Consider the following 18,622-nt stretch of genomic DNA (forward strand, 5'->3'; position numbering starts at 1 on the left):
CCTGCCGTCTGGTTCTTAGGAGGTGCCAGCTGCAAGGGACGGTGCCCGCTGGTGAGAGAACGGCCGCTGGGGCATGAAAGGCACCAGTGGATGGGTGGTCTTTCCCAAAACCTTTTAGAGGAGTGTTTCTCAACCTGGGCCCCTTTAAGCTGGATGGACTTCAACCCCCAGAATTCCCCAACCAGCCTTGCTGGTTGGGGAATTCTGGGACTTGAAGTCCACCCAGCTTAAAGGGGCCCAGGTTGAGAAACACTGTTTTGTAGGGTCCACATCTGGAGACTGACAGGGGAAGGAGCACCACTGGGTCCAGCTGCACCCTTCTCCCTCCTGTGCCCATGGGGGGGGTGGGGGGTGGGGGAGGGATGTTGGACTACAACTCCCATGTGGCTGGGGATGGGAGAGTTGTAGTCCCAGGCATCTGTCTGGCATCGCCATGCGGAAGGTTGGTGCTGGGGGGGGAGTAAGAAAAAATGCTGGCTTTGTTGATAGATTGATAGGTCTCTATGCATTTTTCATATATGTATATATATGTGTGTGTCTATGTATAATTTTTCGTGCATATATGATTTTTGCCTTTCTTTCTTTCTTTGGGGCAGAAGAACACCTTTCTTCGGTTCGCCACCCCTTAAAAAGGATTTAAAACATTAATCAAAAATGGAATGAAATTAATTATTAATTACATTTTAAAAATGAAAAAGGATTTTAAAAACTAAAAAGGGTTTTAGAAGGTCCCTTAAAAAGCCTTCCCGCCTCTTTAACATAAATTAACATATGCAAAACGTGCCCTCGCCCTCTGCTGGAAGGGCACGGTTTAACTTTTTTCTGGTCCTTCGAGCCACCGCCCCCTCCAACTCCGATTGGTCCCCAACCCGGGCGGGGCGGACGCCGATTGGTTCTGAGCGCCACGGGTGCCTCTCCCCATTGGCTCTCTTTGGTTTGTTTTGGTGCGGGCCAGGGAGGCGCCCAAGCCGCGCCTGCTCATTGGTGGATAAAGAGGCGTGACGCGGCCGCAGTTCTCTGCGGCGAAACCACAGCAACTGCCCAAGCCGCGCCGAGCGACTGGACAACGGAGCTGCCTGTCTCGACTGCCGCCCCTTCTTATTGGTCCAGCGCGAAGAGAAGGAGGCGGGGTTGGAAATGAGGCAGCCGGAAGTGTCGAGAGGGCCGACACCGGGACGCTTCCGGTGCTGATGTGGCCGGAACCCGAGCGGCGCCGCGGAGGACCGCAGCGGTGAGTTTCGGCCGCGAGCGCCGCTTTCAGCCGCGCCGGGCCTTCCCCAAAGCGCCTCCAGTCTCTGGGTGCGGCGCAGACCGCCGGTCTGCAGGGGAGGCAGCCGGGGCGGCGGGCGGCCGGCGCTGCACCGGTTGGACCCTGGCCTGCGAGGCGCGGCGCCCTTGCCCGCTCGCCCCTCGCCTCGCGCCCGGGGGCCGCGGCCGCGGCACGGGCTGGGGCGCCTTCCCGGCGTGCGGACCCATCAGGCGCGGCCCGGGCGCCGCGGCCCAAAGCAGGCCGAGACCCAACCGGTGCAGCGCCTCCCTCCCTCTCTCCAACCCAGCGGGGCGCGGGTGGGTAAGGAACCGGGCCTGGTGCATCCGAAGCTGGGGCGCGGCGGGGCCCCGGGGCGGCCTGGCGCGCCCGAGGAGCCGTCTGCGAGGCGCGCCCGCCTCTGCCCGGGCCGCAGCCGCGCGGAGAGCCGCGTCCCCCTCGCCCGAGGCGCCTCCCGGGGCCGAGGGAGGAAAGCCCGCCCGTTGCCGAGCGGCCGGCGTTAGCGCCGCAGGGGCTCCTGAGGGAGCGCTGGGAGCTGCTGCCCAGGAAGGGGTTTGCGGGGGGCGTTGAGCCGGGCCAGCCGGACGTGGAACGGAGCCTTTTGCGGCTGAAGCAACGGGCTGGCCCCGCCTGGCTTCCCCGGAATCTCTCGGATGCAACGCTGACCCCCCCCCCCCCCGCCCCCGCACGGACGCCGAACCCGGAGCTAGGAAACGTCCGGGTTCCTGGCTGGGCGGTTGCCAAAAATTGTCCGCCGCCGTGCAGAGCTGGCGCTGAACCGCCCAGGGCTGGCTTTGCGAGGGCACGGTTTGAGTTTGGCGAACAGGAACGTGGGGCGCTTTTTCCCTCTGGACCTTGATCCCTTCCTGCATGTTTATTGGCTTTTTGTTTAAATACCTATCCTGCATTTCCCTCTAAAAGAGAAGAAATTCAAAGCAGCTCTGAGTTGCTGTCAGCGAGACCTGGAGCCAGCTCTCCCGGCCACCGCAGCTTGAAGCGCGAGGACGTCCCACCCAGTAGCCGCCTTGCGAGTCTTGCTAGGCTGCGTCCTTGCAGATGGACTGCTGCTCCTGCCATTGTCTGTATGGGCCTCTCTCCTACCCCTTGGGGGGCATGTGCCAGTCCCCACCCAGTCACCCTTGCAATCGCGGTTAAGTGAGTGGAAGTTTGCAGTTGTGAGGGACGAGGGCGGCTTGCCTAATCCTACTGCAGATGGCTGAGGAACAGAAGACAGCCACAGGAAGCTGCTTGTAGGTGATGGTGGAGTGCAAGGGCCCCTTCTCACACATTTGCACCCCCCCCACCTGAGGAGGAGACAGTCAGCAGCAATTGTAGCATGCCTCTAGCAGCAGCCCAGCAAAATCCCCTTCCTTGGTCAGTGGCATCTCCTGTAGCTGGTTTAAAAAAAAGAGGGTGGGGGGGAGAAATGCAGCCCAGGAGCCTCTGCTGAAGTGTGGCGCTGAGCTGCAGTCCGGGCACTTGTGCTTCTCGAGGAGGGCATGGAAGGCAGGTGCTGCTCCAAGAGCTTCTCAGTGGTTTGCAGCTGGCCCTGGACGTGGCCCTGCCGGTGATAGTGCCAGGCTGCACAAAACGGTTGCGAATGCCAGTCCTTGGCCTGAAAGGGCCAATGAAAGAACCACCTCTGTGTTTCTGAATGTCCTCCCCTCTTGGGGTAATGTCGGAATGTCCGTTCCTGTTTGCAGCTCTGGAGGTCGACAGCTCCTCATTCAGCCTCGGCTGTGAGAGTACAGAATGGATGGGATTCGGGGAGCGCGTTGTGGGCGCTCTCCCAAAATGGCTGCTGGGGGCTTGCGCATTCACGGCAGGGCTTCCCAGACTGCTGGCCAAACCCTGATTTGCCAGAATGTTTCCTGGACCTCCTGCTTCCCTGGTCCTTTTCCTGGGCTGTGGGCATATTTCCAAACAAACGCTGGGCTGCAGGCCCTCCTTGTTTTCTAGCGACGCACACAGAACTCCGTTCATCCTGGGACATAAACACAGAGCTGGTCTTTGCTTTGCAGCATGCCAGCTTTCTATGTGGGTTACGTTATGGTTGTGGTTGTTGTTGTTGCAGAAAAACTCATGGGAGAAGGAGCTTAGGGTCCGCCAAGGAAGAAACCCATTTGCATCTTGGCAGCATATTGGGCACCCAGGCTCCTGACAGGCTGCGGCTCACTCCAGCTGGGATACTCTCAGACCTCCTCCGCTCCTTTTATGCTTCAGCTGACCGCCCTATTCTCCCTCTGTGCCACTGGTTGCCTGGAGGGTGAGGATGCTCAGCCGTTTGTCAGGGTTGGCCAGCACTGTCCTGCACGAGCTCTCGGGGGAAGGAGAGGATGCCGAGACGGCAGCGCCGCCCGCTGTGAGTAGCCTGTCCCCCCCCCCCCCAGATTATTTGGAAATTGGAGCAGGAAGGATTGCTGTGTTCCGAGGTTGTCCAGTCGACCTGGTATAGCATGCCTCTTTTTATTCAAAGCCAGCATTGTTAATTGCTCTTGAATTGACTGGATCCTGGAACAATGACGGTGTCAAGCTTCAGGTATCCTGGCCCAGAGAGGACACGAAGTAACCCCTTCTACTTCTATTCGGACGTCAGGATAACTTTGCCTGCTGTACTTCCTGGTGGAGTAGTCTGGAAATTACAAAAATGCCAACATTTTTGGCATTGAGATTCCCTCCCAGCTGTGCTTTCAGCTCCTAGCATCATCCCCCTGCGAGGAGCCAGTATGCACATACACGTCTGCTGTTTGCTTTCCCCTCCCTTTTGAAATCTTCGTATATTTGTTTAAAGAATTGATACGGCTGCCCAGCTTGAACAAAGCGACTCTAGCCGATTTACAAGGAAAGGAATATAATGCATGTATTGTTTGTAACTGTTGATTGTTAATCTTTCTATGCTGCCCAGAGCAATTGCTGTGAGATGGGTGACTGTATAAATTATTTAACTAGCTAACCAGCTAAAGAGAGAACAGGAATCAACAGCACTCAGTAATCAGTAGTAGGCAACCTGTCTCACATTCATACTTAGTTTAATTTATTCATCTCAGCCCTCAGCACTTGAGGAAATAGCCAGGTTTTAACATTTTTGAGAGTTACTCATTTGCAGCTGAATATACAAGTAAACCCTTTCACAAAAGTGGCAACTGACGCAATCTGGACATTGTGTCTGTGCCATACAGGCAGCACTCAGGGAATAAAAGATCTCTTGTTCCTTCTCACATTGATGTGAAACCACCCTTGTTTGGGGACGAGAGCTGAGACCTGTGGCGTTACTTATGGGCTTCCGCTTCCTGTTCTTGTAGGGACCAGAATTGGAATCCAGCCAGCAGAATGGGGAGGAGACGCCAGAAGATGTGCGGGAGCATCTAACCCACATGGAGAAGCTGGTGGTGCAGCTGAAGAACCTGGTGCGGGAAAAGGATGCTCAGCTCCAGCAGAAGGATGTGATGCTTCAGGTGGGTTTGCTTGGGTGAAATGCTGCTCCCCTCTTTCCCCTGGATTGGAGCTTTTGCGGTGGGATGGTGGGGGGCAGTGGCCACAACCAGCAGCCATGGGCTGCATCTGGCCTCAGATTGTGCTGCCACAATTTGACAGTGTTGCTCCATTTCCTGCTGCGTTTCGGGGGAAGCATAAGAAAACTATCATGGTTACAGTATTTATAACAAAAGCAAAAAGCAATTCCCTAATAGAAGAAAAAAAAAGGGGGGGCTGGAAATCTTCCTTTCCATGAAGCTCTTGGCTACTATAAAGTTGTTCTGTTTTTAGTTCAGCTACTGACTCTGCCTGTAATGTAGTGCTAGGAAGGGCTCCTGCAGCTCCTTCGATGCACAGCAGGATCACGCTCCTCATTTGCTGTCAGGGCTTGAACCACAGCATCGTTCCCCAACTAGAGTGGGAAAACGGCCTGGGCCCTGGTGCCCTTGCAGGAAGTAGCCCCAAACGTCTCTGGGCAATGAGCTTTTATTTCTGGGGAGAAAGTAGTTCCCCGGATCTTTCGCCCACCTGACGTAGAGGACGATAGTGTTCTCTCCCCAAAGTCCCCTGCTCAGTTCAGGTCCTCTGGACGTCCTTCTGCAAGGGTCAGGAACGCTGCCCCCCGCCCCACCCCCCTTCTGCTGCTCCTGCTCCGTGTGATGCGGTGGTCCCTCTATAGGAAGAAAGGCAGGCTGCGGAAGCCAAGCTGCTGAAGCTGAAGCTGCAGGCCAAAGTGAAGGTGGCGAATCTGAACAAGCGCATTGAGGAGCTGACAGAATGTGGAGTGGCCGCGCCTACCAAGGAGCCACCAGGAGAGCCCCTGCCTCCTGTCCAGGTGAGGCTCCCCACGGTGAGCATTTCAGCCTCTCCAGGCGGTGGGCAAACTTCCCAGGTGAGAGAGGAGGTCCTGAGCTGCTGGTCTGGATGTACTGGTCTCCCTGCAAATGTGCTTCTTGGCTTCTACGCTCTAGTGACACCTGGCCAGTTTGGTGGTCCCACATAGCCACTATCGTAGCCTTCCCAGCCAAAGACACTCTGCCCACCTCTGCTTCCAAACTTATCCCCTCTGCCCCATGGACTGGGCTTTTCCTAAAAGGTGAAAATTGGGAATTCCTGAAGGTGAAGTCTCAAGGTCCAGAAGATGTGGCAGTGGTAGTAAATTAGAAGAAGTGCGGTCCGTGCTTTGGTGTGTTCGTGTCTGCACACCTTGTGTTTTGAGGGACTTGGGAAGGTTGTGGCCCCGTGCTAAAGGTTCCTGCTCCATGTGGGAAAGGCCACGTGTTGAATGGTCTCTTCATTGAAACAGCTGCTTTGAGTTTGAGAATAAGAGCAGGAGAGGGAAGCGCTTTATTTTGAAGAAAATTGCATGTAGTATCAATCACTCCTTAATAGGAAGCTTTGTGGTGTCCTGAATTACTGCTTTGAGCAGTTCCCAATTATATTGTCTCCTTATAACACATGTAAAAAACCAGGTTGGATTAACCAATCAAATGTCACCTCCTCCAATTTGTGGCTTCTGCCTCTCTTCTGCCCCACCAGGGTGACCACACGATGTGCAACAGGCAGGAGGAAGAGATGGGTCTGCTGAGAAGGCAGTTACAGGAACAGGAAGAAATAGTGGGGGAGCTCCGAGGACAGCTGGAGGAAGCAACGGACAGACTCGGTGAAGCCCAGGCCCAGGTGATGACCAAGCAATGATGCCCACCCTGGGCACCTTTGGGGTTTTCTGGGATCCTCTCAGGCTCAAGTTGGCAAGGGAACAAGAAATCAACTACTGTCAATTACAGATTGACAGCTGTGTCTTCTCTTACGAAATTGCCATAATTTGTCCTGCGATGCTTTGACATTTCCATGCACAGTATGAAGTTGTGACCCAGAGAGGTCTGCTAAAACATGTTGCCAGTAAAACTAAGGGCAGCAAAATCTTAAGGGGCACACAGCGAATGGAGGTTGAGGAAAACTGCTACCTGGCGCAGCAGATCTTTCACTGGAATTTTATGTCCTGGATCCAGGTATCTGGTACATTTGAACCAAAAGCATTTTCACAGCAGTCCAGCTGCACATGGAAGGCCTGATTATTTCAGAGAAGAGGGTTATGTTAGCATTGTCTCTTTCCTTTGGAGTGCTGGTTGGAGGCTTCAGCTGTCTCCTTGTCTCTCATGTGCGAAGTGCTTCCCTTACGAGTTTTGTGATTTCACGGTTCTCTTGGTAGGTCGGCTCCCTGCAGAAGGAAATGCTGGAGAAAGAGGGTCTCCATGAAGAACAGGCTCGCCAGCACCAAGCAGAAATACTGCAGCTGGAGGCCTGGTCAGCTCGTGAAGCAGAAATGCAGCAGGTGTGTTGGCTGTGGGAAAGCTACCAGAGAGCTAGAAGGAGTGGTTAGCCCATCATTCTCTTGGGAGGGGAAAAACAAACAGCATTTTTTCCCCTCTTCTCCCTCCCCCCGGGGTCACAATCACCACAGAAGGTAACAGTAACCAACACAATATCTGCAGGTAATATTTATGGACTCAAAGCTTGAGTACAGTTGTCCCTTTAGTACATTTCTCAATTCCGGCCCAGCTAATTTGAAGTACACATCCCTGGCCCACACGATTTTCCCAATTAACGGAAGGAGAGAGTTTCTCCAAATGGATAATCTGGTCATTCCAAAGGTGTCTTGTAGCTCTTTGACTCCAGAAAGATTTTCCAGTGTGGAAAAGGGAGCAAGAGGAGCAGCAGCAAGAAATAGCCAAGAAGTTGCAACCTATGAAGTTGAGAAGGTCTCACACGTGACACACACACGCACAACCCTGGAGCTCCTTTTTGTCTCCTATTTTGTGACCCAAAATTATTGGACTTAGACTAGCTGGTTTTCACCAGTCTTGTCATGGAATACGGTTCCGGTTTAGAGGGCGATCTGGGGAGGCGTTTAGTGTTCTCGGGCAGCTCTCGGCCGTGGGAGTTCCTATCCTGGCCTTGCTGCTTCTATCCGTCCTTCCCTCATCCTTGGATCTTCTCCTGGTCTTCAGCCATCCTTGTTTTAGTCCGCCCTGGCACCTGTCTGCTCAGATGGGCTGGGGGACTTCATTGGACCAGGTATTCATCAATAGAGGTGCATATGTGTAGCTCAGGGTCGAACTGTGGAGTCCTTGGGGGTCTCTGAGCTTGGTTCTTTTCTTGCAAACGTTTCATGACCCGGCTAGGTCACATCTCAGTGAAGGGGATTGAGGGCTCTCTGTATCTAGCCGGGTAATGAAACGTTTGCAAGAAAAGAACCAAGCTCAGAGAACCCCAAGGACTCCACAGACATTCATTGTACAGTTCATCAGTATCCATCATGATCACAAAGCAAGGTGGTCAGCTGGGCCAGCCTGCAAGGAGGTCACGTTCCCTTCAAACATAGATTCTCTCTGGTTCGGCTAGCCCTGGTTTTAGTATGTCCAGAGCACCCTTCCAGTGACTTCCAAGCTGCTATAGGGGATTGAGGGCTCTCTGTATCTTGCCAGAGGCAAAGCCACAGATAGGAAATCCATGTTTTACTCTTGTTGCTTTTGCTTTTGAATCAAGGCCTTTGTGGTCTCTCTCATCACAGAATCTGAGGCAGCTGCAGCGAAGAGTGGAGGAACAGGAGGCGGCTCTGCTGGGGAGAACGCAGGTGGTAGAACTGTTGCAGCAGGAGCTGAACAGCAGTGAGGAGGAAAAGCAGGTATCCCCCGGGTTTTACCACCGAGGAGCTGGAAGGGGGCAGAAATGAGCCAGTAGCCTCATCAGGGCCCACAGGACTGGGTACGGCCAGTACCCTTGCTGTGCAGAGATCCTGCTGTTCACCACAGGGCATTTTGATGCCCCGCAAAAAACTGTTTCATTTGAATAGTTCACCCCAGCCACAGGTGAACTAGTGATGAGAAGGCAAGCGATGCCGAACGCGCACACAGTCGGGGCAAAACGTGTTCCTGACTTTTAATAAAGTAAATCAAGTATTTATGTTAATGTGTGGTCAACGAAAAAACGATTAAGACATTTTTAAAAGGCTGGAAGTCTTTTACGGACTTTTTGCTGAAAGAAGAAAAGGCAGAACTGATGATTTATGGATTTGGGGATTAGAAAGGGTTAAAGAGGGAGGAGAAAATATAAGATGGCAGTTGCTTGATAGAAGGAAAGGCGAAGGAAAAATTCTGTGTTTTTAAAAATTTTTTCACTTTTTTCTAATTACATTTTTTTCTTTTTCTTATTTTTCTTTTCATTTTTTTATACTTCTGTTGTAAAATTCTAATAAAATATTTTTTAAAAAAGGCCTTTACATTAACATAGATTAGAGGCACAGTTCTCAGCTGTTTTCTGGCTGTGCATTAAGCTGCCATCCAGCAATGTGGCTTGGTAACTGTATGCACGAGGGTCCTCTCTTCCCACTCCAGATGCCACCTTGGCTCCTGGAACAAGTGAGAAATGTCTCCTCCCGCCCCCAGCCCATTCCTCTGCTACCCCATTTCTTGCTTATTCTGTCTTGTCCTCCATGTAGATGGGCTTCTCCACCTTGGGGTGAGCTCCACGGCTCTGTCTTTCTTTCCTTTCCCTAGAGTCTCCTGAAGAAATTCCAGGAGGCAGAGACAGAGTTGGATTCCTCGAGAAGCGCTCTGGCTTCTGTCCAGCAGGAGTCTCAGAACCTGGTAAAGGGGCTGGAGCTGGAGCTGGCAGAGCAGAAGATGGCCTTCCAGCACACCCAGGAGGAGATGCATGCGCTCCGCCAAGAGCTGGCCCACGCGAGAGCATCCCAGGCTGAGCGAGAGTGGGAGAGGCAGGCTGAGGAGGCGAGGCATGCCCTGGAGATGGCAGAGAAGAGCCAGGAAATGGCCGAGCTCCAGAAGGCAGAGCAGGACCTGTGTTCCAGTTACGAGGCTGTCCAAGCTGAGAACGCCCGGCTGCGTCAGAAGGCGGATTTACCATCGGAGTGCTCCCCCGAGGGCTCTTCTGCCTCGCAAGGTCAGAAAAACACTCTGCAAGGATCCTGCAAAGGCTTCCTGGCGCAGTGAGAGCGTGTCTATACCCAGGGATCCTCATTCTGCTCCCGAAGCCCCTGGGCAGGGTCTGCATCAGCTTGTGCTGCTTTGTGGTTAGGCTGTTGGAGGTCTTCGCTTGGCTGTGCTTTGGAACATCAGTGTCCTCTGCTCAGGAACAGCACAGCATGTAGGTTGTGCCTGCATCTCGATGGCAGCCTTTGGGATTTTAAGGCTCTTCAATTCCTGCAGAATGAAAGCGACCTCTCAGTCTTGCAGCTCCTTAACTGGGAGCAGATTTGGGGACTGGACCTCAGTTGGTGGCAGTTTTCTGCTTATGTTGAATTTGGCATTATATTTGGCAAGGGAATGGATGTGTTCCTGAATCTCCTTTGGGGAAAAGCTCATGTTGCGTTTTCTGTCCTAGGGGAGCTTCCTGAAAGGCCCACGGAGTTTGGCTTTTCTCAGCCAGAACTGGAAACACTTGCAGCCCAGGTTCTTCCCTTGAGCCAGGTAATTGCTTCTTTAAGGGCCTTTGTAGACGTGCCAAGCGGTTGCTGCCCTAAATCCCTGCATTGGTCCATCCAGCCCCCATTTGCCTCTTCTGAGTGGCTGCAACTTCTTGGTGCATCTTGGAGATGGTCTTTCTCTCTTCTGCCTGAGTGTAAGCATGAAAGTGGCCACCAGCACTTCTTGGGCTAGACAGAACCATTATGTCAACACTGAGGAGATCTCCCCCAGTCCCAAGGCTGGAAGAGAATAGCAATTTTCTATTGACTCAGAAAGATGGGAAGAAGAGGGCTAGGATTTAAACCCTGGACCAGACATTTGTGTGAGGCTTGGATTCTGGGCTCTGCAGTAGCTGATCTTCTGCAGGTATCTATGGCTTCTGTCCTGCAGAAAAGCTCTTATCTAGCTGTGTCCTCTCTTTGGACTCCTGCTGTAAGCATGCATGAGGTTGAGTGTTTGGAGAGTTGAGAGTTACTGCACAGCCTGGTGTGAAGTCTCACACCAAGAATAGCTGCTCCCATTTTCAGGGGCAAGTAAACACGTCTGTGGGCTTTGGACATGCTCCGCCTCCTTCCCATCTTGACCCATCCATGACAGAAAATAGGGGCACATGCTTAAAATATGAACCTCCTTGAAGGAGAAATGACATGCGTCCCTTTCATACCTCTTCCTCTGCTACATAAGTAAGCAGGCTATTCTGACCTCCCCACATTCCAGAACTTGAATGCTGTTGACTCATGTCTGTCTTGTATCTCACACCCTTGGGGATGTTTGGAGAGTTCAGGTTTAAGCTGAAACAGCAGGGGTGAATGCGGTTTAGTTGGAAGAACAAGGCCTTTGGCTTTTTGAAAGACAGACCTCTGTGTTCACCTGGGTTCCTTCTGTTCCCCAGCCACTTAATCAAGAAGATGTAGCAGCACTTCCAGGAGGAAATGCTGGAGAGCAGGAAGAGGAACCGTACAAGACCACAAGGGCAGCCCTGGAAGCCAGAGATGGTAACTTGAGTCTCTCCCTGTCTCCTTGCTTCTGTTTCCAGCTGACGGCTCTTCCTTGCCCAACCAAGCCTCTGTGATGGGCTCCATCTTTCCTGTTAAATGAGGACTTTATCCTCCCAGCAGGAAGCCTCTTCTCTTGCACTGTGGAAGGTTCACAGCACAAAGGGTCAAAGGCAGGCGCATGATAATTTGGGGGCATCTGGTAATTTTCAGTCATTGTGGTGGGGGAAAAAATGGTAGAGAAGGAGAGCAGGGATGAGTTAAACTATGTGACCCCTCCTGATGCTTTCTTACTGTGATTTGTTTATTATAGGTAGTCCTCACTTAACTGCCCTGTTTAGTGACTGTTTGAAGTTACGACAGTGCTGAAAATTAACTTTATGATCAGTCCTTGCACTTATGACTATCACAGTGTCTCATGGTCACACGATCGCCACTTGCGCAGTTCACAGCCAGCTTCTGACAAGCAAGGTCAATGGAGAAGCCGGCAGTAAAATCGCAAGTCGCAGTCATGTGATGTTTTACTTAATGACTGTGTTGCTTAGCAACAGAGTTGCCAGTCCCAATTGTGATAGTTAAGGGAAGACTACCCATATTGCTGCATCCAAGCTGCCATAGAATAATGGAGAGTGGCATCGTATATTTGAGCTGGATTACAACTCCCATCTCTCCTGCCAGCTGGGAAAGTAAGGGTAGACGTTCAGCATGTAGGGGAGGCATCAGATGCAGAACCCTCATTTTGCAGGGGTGCCCATTACGTTGCTGTCCCATTATTAGCTTTGGGTCCTGGAGGTCATTCTCAACACTTTCCTGGGGTTGCTTTGCCCAGGAACTGTGAGGAGTCAAGAGGAATAAAGGCAAGAGAGTGAGAAACGGGTTGGTCTTCTCTGCTCTGGCCTCTGCAGTGACTCTTGTGTTATCCACAGGAAAAGCAAAAACAGCCAAAATCTTTCCCTTCGTTCTCCTTCCCCTTCCAATTCTCTGGCTCCGTAAGGCAGCAAACGCATGCCGTGAAGCCATATGAGGATGGGCTGGTTAAGCTGCAGGTTTTGCTAAGTCAGGTAGCTTAGTAAAGCTTTGAGAGTACAAACCTGGCTGGTTTTTGTTTGTTCCAGAAAGTGATCCTCGACTGAACAATGGGAGAATCGGGTGGGCCTTTGGGTGACTGAAGGTCGTCTACCTTTAGAACATCCGGCCAGGATCTCATCTCAGCTCACGCAGTGGGAGTGGGACGGGCAGAGGTTTTGACTCAGGGCCTTACAACAGGGTGGCCTTCGCTGCAGCTCACTGTCCTCTGTTTCCTGGCCAGGCTTCCTGGGAAGTGACAGCATGGAAGGTCGAGAGCCACCAGACACCCCTGCCACCTTAACTCAGGTGAGCTACACGACCACCCTTGAATCCTCAGGCTTTGCTTTCCTGTATGATCTCTCAGGTTCAACACTGTTTTAGATGCAGAGCCTGAGACGGATGAGCCCAGATGTTTTTATGTGGTTAGACTGGCTCAGTTTCACTCAGTCACTCCTGAGGTGGTCAGTAGGTTGCTGAGGGCATGGCGATCTCCTGCCTGGCATCTTGGTCCTTGCCCAGCATGGCCGAGAGCAACCTGCTCGGAGGTTCTGGGGGCTAACCTGGGAAATATTATTAATACCTTTGGAAAGGGGAAGTTGTTTTCCTGTTTAACGTCACAAGGAGCCTGGTAGCACCTTTTCTGACTAACAACTATTAAAAGGCATAAGCTTCTGCCTTTAATTAAATCAAAACTTGTTACCAGACTCCTCCCATAGAGACCATATTACACCAATTTTGAAATCTTCACACTGGCTGCCAGTTGTTTTTCTGGGTTACAAACTGCCGCTTACAGTCTTTAAGACCTTCAACTGCTTGTTCTTGGGCTGCTGAGAGTGCACCACCTGCAATATTCCACTGGTCACTATAATCATCTGTGTCTGTGGCCAGCAGAAAGTCTCTTTTCTTATGAAGTGGGGCTGGGGGTTCCAACTGCTTCTGGTGGAGGAATGACTCACACCTTGATCTCCTTGTTTCAGTCTACTGCAGGCAGGATCCTTGAGGAGCCATTGCATGCCCAAGAGAATGGACACCCTGATCTCCTGGAATACTATGCTGAGAAGAAGCACCATGATCTGTCAGTCTTGCTCGTGGAGCTCCAGGAGGCCCAGGAAGAAATAGCATTTCTAAAGGGACAGCTTCAAGTCTCAAGCAGCCTGGAGGCTGATGGAGGACAATCCCAGGGGAGTGACCCAGAGAGAGGAGCAGGGCCCATCCAGAGTGATTCAAGTAGCAGTTCACTGGTCACTGTAGACATTCAGGATTCTCCTTCTGTTCTGGGGATGCTCTTGGGGCAAGAGGACAATGAAACAACTCAGGGGCCTTCTCTAGACTCTGGGTTGCAGTTAGAGAAGATGGCAAAGTTAGCGCTTGAAGTCTCTGAACTACAGAGAAGACAGCAGGAAGCAGTGGAACTCCATGAGAGAGTCTTGGAGGAGAAAGCCGTACAAATTGGGAAGCTGCAAGAGCAGGTGGAGGGCTCAACCAGGGCTGTGCATACCTTGAGTGCAGAGAGAGATCAGCTCCTGTCCCAGCTGAAGGAACTCTGCTTTCTCGCAGAACTGAAGGATCAGGCGGAAGGCAACCTTGCTTATTCAGAGGAGCAGCAACTTTCCAACTACGAAAGTGGAATCTCTCATCTAGGCTTGTTGAAGGAGCAAATTCAGAGTTTGAGAAACGAGACCAAATCCAAGGATGTGAAAATCATCGCTTTGCAAAAGGACCTGGATGAAGCCCAGCGTCATCTCTCGGAGCAAGAAATATTTGGGAGAAACCTGCTTAGCCAGCTCCAGGAGGAGGAGCAGAAGTCACAGGCACTGATGGGACAGGTGTGGGAGGCTTCCGCAAGGGCTGAGGAGCTCTCCCAGACCCTCACCTTGAAGGAGCTGGAGGCCACCAAACTGGCGAAACTCCTCTCTGAAAACTCGGTGGAGGTGGAGAGGCTCCAGCAGGAAGTGGTGGAGCGAGAGCAGCGGATGACCGAAGTCAGCGTTGGCATGTCTGACAGGATGGTGCAGCTAAACGAGGAGAAGTTTATGCTGGGGAAAGAGCTGAAGAGTGTGATGGAGCAGTTGAGTGTGTTGCAGCAAGGAAAGGAGACCAGAGAACAGGCTGTGGAAACAGAGGAGGAACAGCAGCCAACGGAGGTGTTGCCCCCCAGTGAAGAAGTGGAAGCGTTAAGGAAGGAGAATGAACTTGTGAGGAAGAAACTGCAAGCCGCACTTCTCAGCAGGAAGGAGCTCCTGAGCAGGGTTCGCCAACTGGAGCAGGAAGGGAAAGGTAGGAGAGAACCTCTAGCCGAGACCCAGGAGAATGAAGGAGTAGAATGTCCCACTGAGAGTGACGGGCTCAATGGTGGCACAGGGCATCCGGTAAGGCGAGGCAGGGCTGCCTCTCTGAGCCAGTTGCTCTCTGCAAAGGAAACCACGTCACAGACCACCTCTGGGGAAAGGGAATGCACCTGGCAGCGGACTGTGATTACAGAGTTGCAGCAAAGTCTACAGCAGAAGGACCTCCTTATAAGTACCCTGCAGGCTGAACTCAAAGACTGCAAGTTGGCCCCTGAGAAACAGACTCCCATGGATCAGAATGCAGAGGGGTCCAGTTCAGCAGTTTCTGGGGCAGGTGAGACAAGCAGCAAAGCTGGCCCTGGCCCAGAAGGAGAAAACAGGACTGTCCAGGAAGAGTTCTCAGCTCTGGTCCAGGAGAGAGAACAGCTCCAAAAGAAGCTCCAGGAAGCTCTGGTCTCACGCAAGGACACCATCAAGAAAGCCAAGGAGAAGAATCGTCATCACCGGGAGCTACTAAAGCAGCAGAAGGATGACTACAATCTCCTGCAAGAGCAATTTGAGCAGCAAAGCAGGGAGAAGGAGAGCCTGCAGGACCAGCTTCAGGCACTGTCCAAGACTCTGGAGAGCTGCTCTCCTCCAAAACCTGCTGGAGAGGCTTCTCCTGAGGGACCGGCATCGGGGCTTGTGCAGGAGTTTGGCCAGGAGGCCTTTGCAGAACGCACTTCCTTGGCAACTGAAGGCTTAGTTGTGGGACAGCTAAAGGCAGACTTTGAGAAACTTCAGGCTGAGAAAGGAGAAGTGGAAGCCCAGATCAGGCATCTGGAAGGAGAGCTTGACAGCAAGTCTGAGGAGACTCTGCTCCTCCAGGAAAAGGTCAAGCAACTTCTTGCTGAAGTGGAGATGGCCCAGGCTGCCTGCAGTCAGGCAGAAGCCAGTGTGGCAAGCCTGAAGCTGGAGTTGCAGGAGAGCCAAGCAGAAATCGCCAGGCAGGAAAGCCTGAGATGTCATCAAGAGCAGAAGGAACTCAGCAGCAGTGAAGAAATCAAAGGCCTTAGCTCCCAGTTAAAAGACCAAAACGAATCTCTGTGTGGCCTCCAAGCTGAGTTGCAAGAGAAGGAGAATATGATCAAAGTGTTGCAAGGGCAGCTGGAGCAAGCCCAGCAGCTGCAGGCTGAGCTGCAGCAGAAATCAGCGGGAGAACCTGCAGAGAGCCAGCCCAAGGCCCAGCTGCAGAGGAAGCTGCAGGCAGCCCTCATCTCCCGGAAGGAAGCGCTGAAAGAGAGCAGGGTGCTCAGGGATGAGCTAGCCAGCACCAAGGCCTCTCTCGAAAGCACCTCTCTCCACCTGCTAGATGTAGAGTCTCGGGTGTCTGAGCTGGACAAGGAGAAGATGGTCCTTTTGGAGAAATTGGCGACCCTCAGGGAGGAGCGGGAGAAACTCATTTCAGCAGTGGACAAAGCCTTGGTGGAAAACCAGAATATAACTGGTTCCTGCGAGAGCCTGAAATTGGCCCTGGAGGGGGTGACTCAGGAGAAGACAAGACTGGAGAAGGAAATGGGCTCTCTGCGGCATACGCAGGCCCAGGAGCTCTCTGAGTGGCAGAGGAAGCACAAGGAACTGCAGAAGGAGTACGAGACCCTCCTGCAGTCATACGAGAATGTCAGCAATGAGGCTGAGCGGATCCAGCGGGTGGTGGAGAGTGTCCGGCAGGAGAAGCAAGAGCTCTTCCTCAAACTGAAAGATGTAGAAGCTGAAAAGAAGGAAGGGGAGGCACGCCTGCAGGGAGCTGAACAGGAGATGGAAGGAATGAGGGAGAAGATGAGGAAGTTTGCAAAATCCAAGCAGCAGAAGATCTTGGAACTAGAGGAAGAGAATGAGCAGCTGAGGTTGGAAATTCATCCTGTGGATGGTAGACAGGGTGGGACACATTCTGGTCTTCAAGAAGAGCTGGAGACCTCCAAGAAGAATTGCCAGGCTCTTTCTGATCAGCTGAAAGTGCTGATAGCTGAAAAGGACTTTCTGAACCAGGAAATCCAAGATTTGAGGCAGACTTTGCAAAACAAGGAAGACAGAACAGATCTGAGCAGCATCCAAGAGGAGATGGTGGGCAAAAATAAGGCAGTCAGTTCCACCATGATGTCAGAGGAGGTGGCTGATGAACAAGGAGATCCAAAGACAGGTCCTGAACTTCTCACAGCCACTGCCCTGAGCCTTGAGGACAAGAAGGAAGATCTCAGCACAGTTAGCCCTTTGTGTGATGAAAGAATTGGGGATAGTCAGCAAGCGGCACAGCTCCAAGAGCAAGTGGCACAGCTCCAAGAGCAAGTGGCAGCACTAGAAGAGAAGGGGAAGATGGCGGCAGAGGAAATGAGTAAGTCCCATAGGGATTTGGAGGCTCTGAAGGAAGAGAAAAAAGGCCTGGAGGACTTACTGACTGTGAAAGGCCAGGAACTGGAAGCTCTTCAAGAAAAGATCAAAATGGAGGAAGTGTGTGGGCAAACCAAGGAACAGCTGACTGAAGTGTTGATGCTGAAAGAAGCTTTGGAAATTGAGAAGGATGACCTCGAAGAGAGGCTTATGAACCAGCTGGCAGAGTTGAATGGGAGCATCGGGAACTATCAGCAAGACATAGCAGACCTGGAGAGCAAAAACCAGCAGCTCCTTGGTGAGGTGGAAAGTCTTCAGGGGGCCCTGAGCCGCCTGGAAGATGAGAAGCGGCATCTATTGAGAGAGAAGTTTGAGGTGGAAGCAGAGAAGAAAGAGAATATGGAAAAGGTAAAGAGCACCTGGAAGGAAGACAATGGCCGGACTCAGACCAAAGAACTTCAGGAATTGTTGAAAGAGAAACAGCAAGAAGTGAGGCAGCTGCAAAAAGATTGTATTAAAAGCCAGGAGAAGATCAGTGGCTTGGAGAGAACCATCAAGGCCCTTGAGTTTGTTCAGAGTGAGTCCAAGAGGGAGCTGGAGGCCACCAAGAAGAGCATGGTAGAGGCAGGGGAGAACACCAAGAAAGTCCAAGCTGAGTTGGCTTCCTGCAAAGTCTTGCTGGACGATACTCAGAGTGAAGCTGCCCGAGTTGTGGCAGAGAGTCTGAAGGTGAAAGAGGAGCTTCAGGCAACCAAGGCTCAGGTCAGAAGTCAGCTCAGTCAAAAAGAGAAGGAGCTTGAGAGACATTTGGAACAAGAGAAGGTCAAGCACCTGAAGGAGATCAGGAACATGGAAGAGAGGTTGGAGGCCCTGCAGAAAAAGCAGGTATATGCAGAGGAGTCAGCACGAGACCTCCAAGAGTCCCTGCACCAAAAGGACCAGGAAGCCAAGCAGCTTCAAGGCAGCTTGAACCACACCTTAGCCCAGCTGGCAGCCTTCACCAGAAGCATGTCCTCCCTGCAGGATGACAGGGACCGGGTGATAGATGAGTCCCGGCAATGGGAAAAGAAGTTCAGTGAGGCCATTGAAAAGAAGGAGCAGGAACTCTATGCTAGAGAACAGGCCTGCGCTGCCTTGCAAGAGCAGACCAAGAAGATGGCTCTTCAGGTGGAAGACCTGCAAGGCCTCATTGCCAGGTAAAGCAGGGATTGATCCTTCCAATCCCTGGCATTTCAAGGCTCCTCTGGGGCTCTTGCATATTTTCACAACTAGCAGAAGCAGAAGCAGAGTAGGTGAGCTAAGTGGAAGGATGCAAATCCCCTTCCCCCCATTTTTTTCTATGAGGAACTTTGGTCATTTTAGCATGGAGGATATGAGACATGGGTGTGGATTGGTGTGATGGATTCGAGCCTGTCTGCTTGCAAGCTACTTCAATCAGTGGGAGCAGACTTTGTGTACAGCTCCCTGTATGTTATTCTGCCCACCTGATGCTATCTTTTAAAATTGCACAACTGCTTGATGCCTCAGGTTCTGGGTCAAGACTTGCAGGTATGGAGAAGCCGTTGCGAGAAGGGGTTTCCAGCCTCTCCTTGGGCTAAAATACTTCGGCTAGATCAGGCTTAAGCAGCAGATAGAGAGTTGGCAGAAAGTCACTGGGTCATCAAGGTCCAACCCCAC

General features: G+C 52.1%; 1 protein-coding gene across 4 annotated transcripts in view; it reads left to right on the forward strand.

Moving 5' to 3' along the window:
- Positions 1-1,148: 1,148 nt before the first annotated feature.
- The window catches only part of LOC103050965 (src substrate cortactin), a 50,476-nt gene continuing 33,002 nt past the window's right edge, over positions 1,149-18,622 (forward strand). For 2 of the 4 annotated variants that reach the window (XM_088129128.1, XM_088129127.1), the window contains exons 1-12: positions 1,149-1,231; positions 3,342-3,629; positions 4,570-4,722; positions 5,421-5,576; positions 6,281-6,421; positions 6,954-7,076; positions 8,316-8,429; positions 9,301-9,703; positions 10,145-10,230; positions 11,120-11,222; positions 12,532-12,596; positions 13,268-18,141. In XM_088129128.1, the coding sequence (XP_087985254.1) occupies positions 3,540-3,629; positions 4,570-4,722; positions 5,421-5,576; positions 6,281-6,421; positions 6,954-7,076; positions 8,316-8,429; positions 9,301-9,703; positions 10,145-10,230; positions 11,120-11,222; positions 12,532-12,596; positions 13,268-18,141 (6,308 nt within the window). In that variant the 5' untranslated portion in view covers positions 1,149-1,231; positions 3,342-3,539. Of the gene's footprint in view, positions 1,232-3,341; positions 3,630-4,569; positions 4,723-5,420; positions 5,634-6,280; positions 6,422-6,953; positions 7,077-8,315; positions 8,430-9,300; positions 9,704-10,144; positions 10,231-11,119; positions 11,223-12,531; positions 12,597-13,267; positions 18,142-18,622 lie in introns of all 4 variants that reach the window. The other 2 variants (XM_088129125.1, XM_088129126.1) reach the window with 2 other exon arrangements.

Source organism: Python bivittatus, unplaced genomic scaffold (assembly GCF_059951505.1).
Source record: "Python bivittatus isolate LINGU-HERP-01145 unplaced genomic scaffold, Pbiv_v1 ctg000730_np1212, whole genome shotgun sequence".
Classification (NCBI taxonomy): domain Eukaryota; kingdom Metazoa; phylum Chordata; class Lepidosauria; order Squamata; family Pythonidae; genus Python; species Python bivittatus.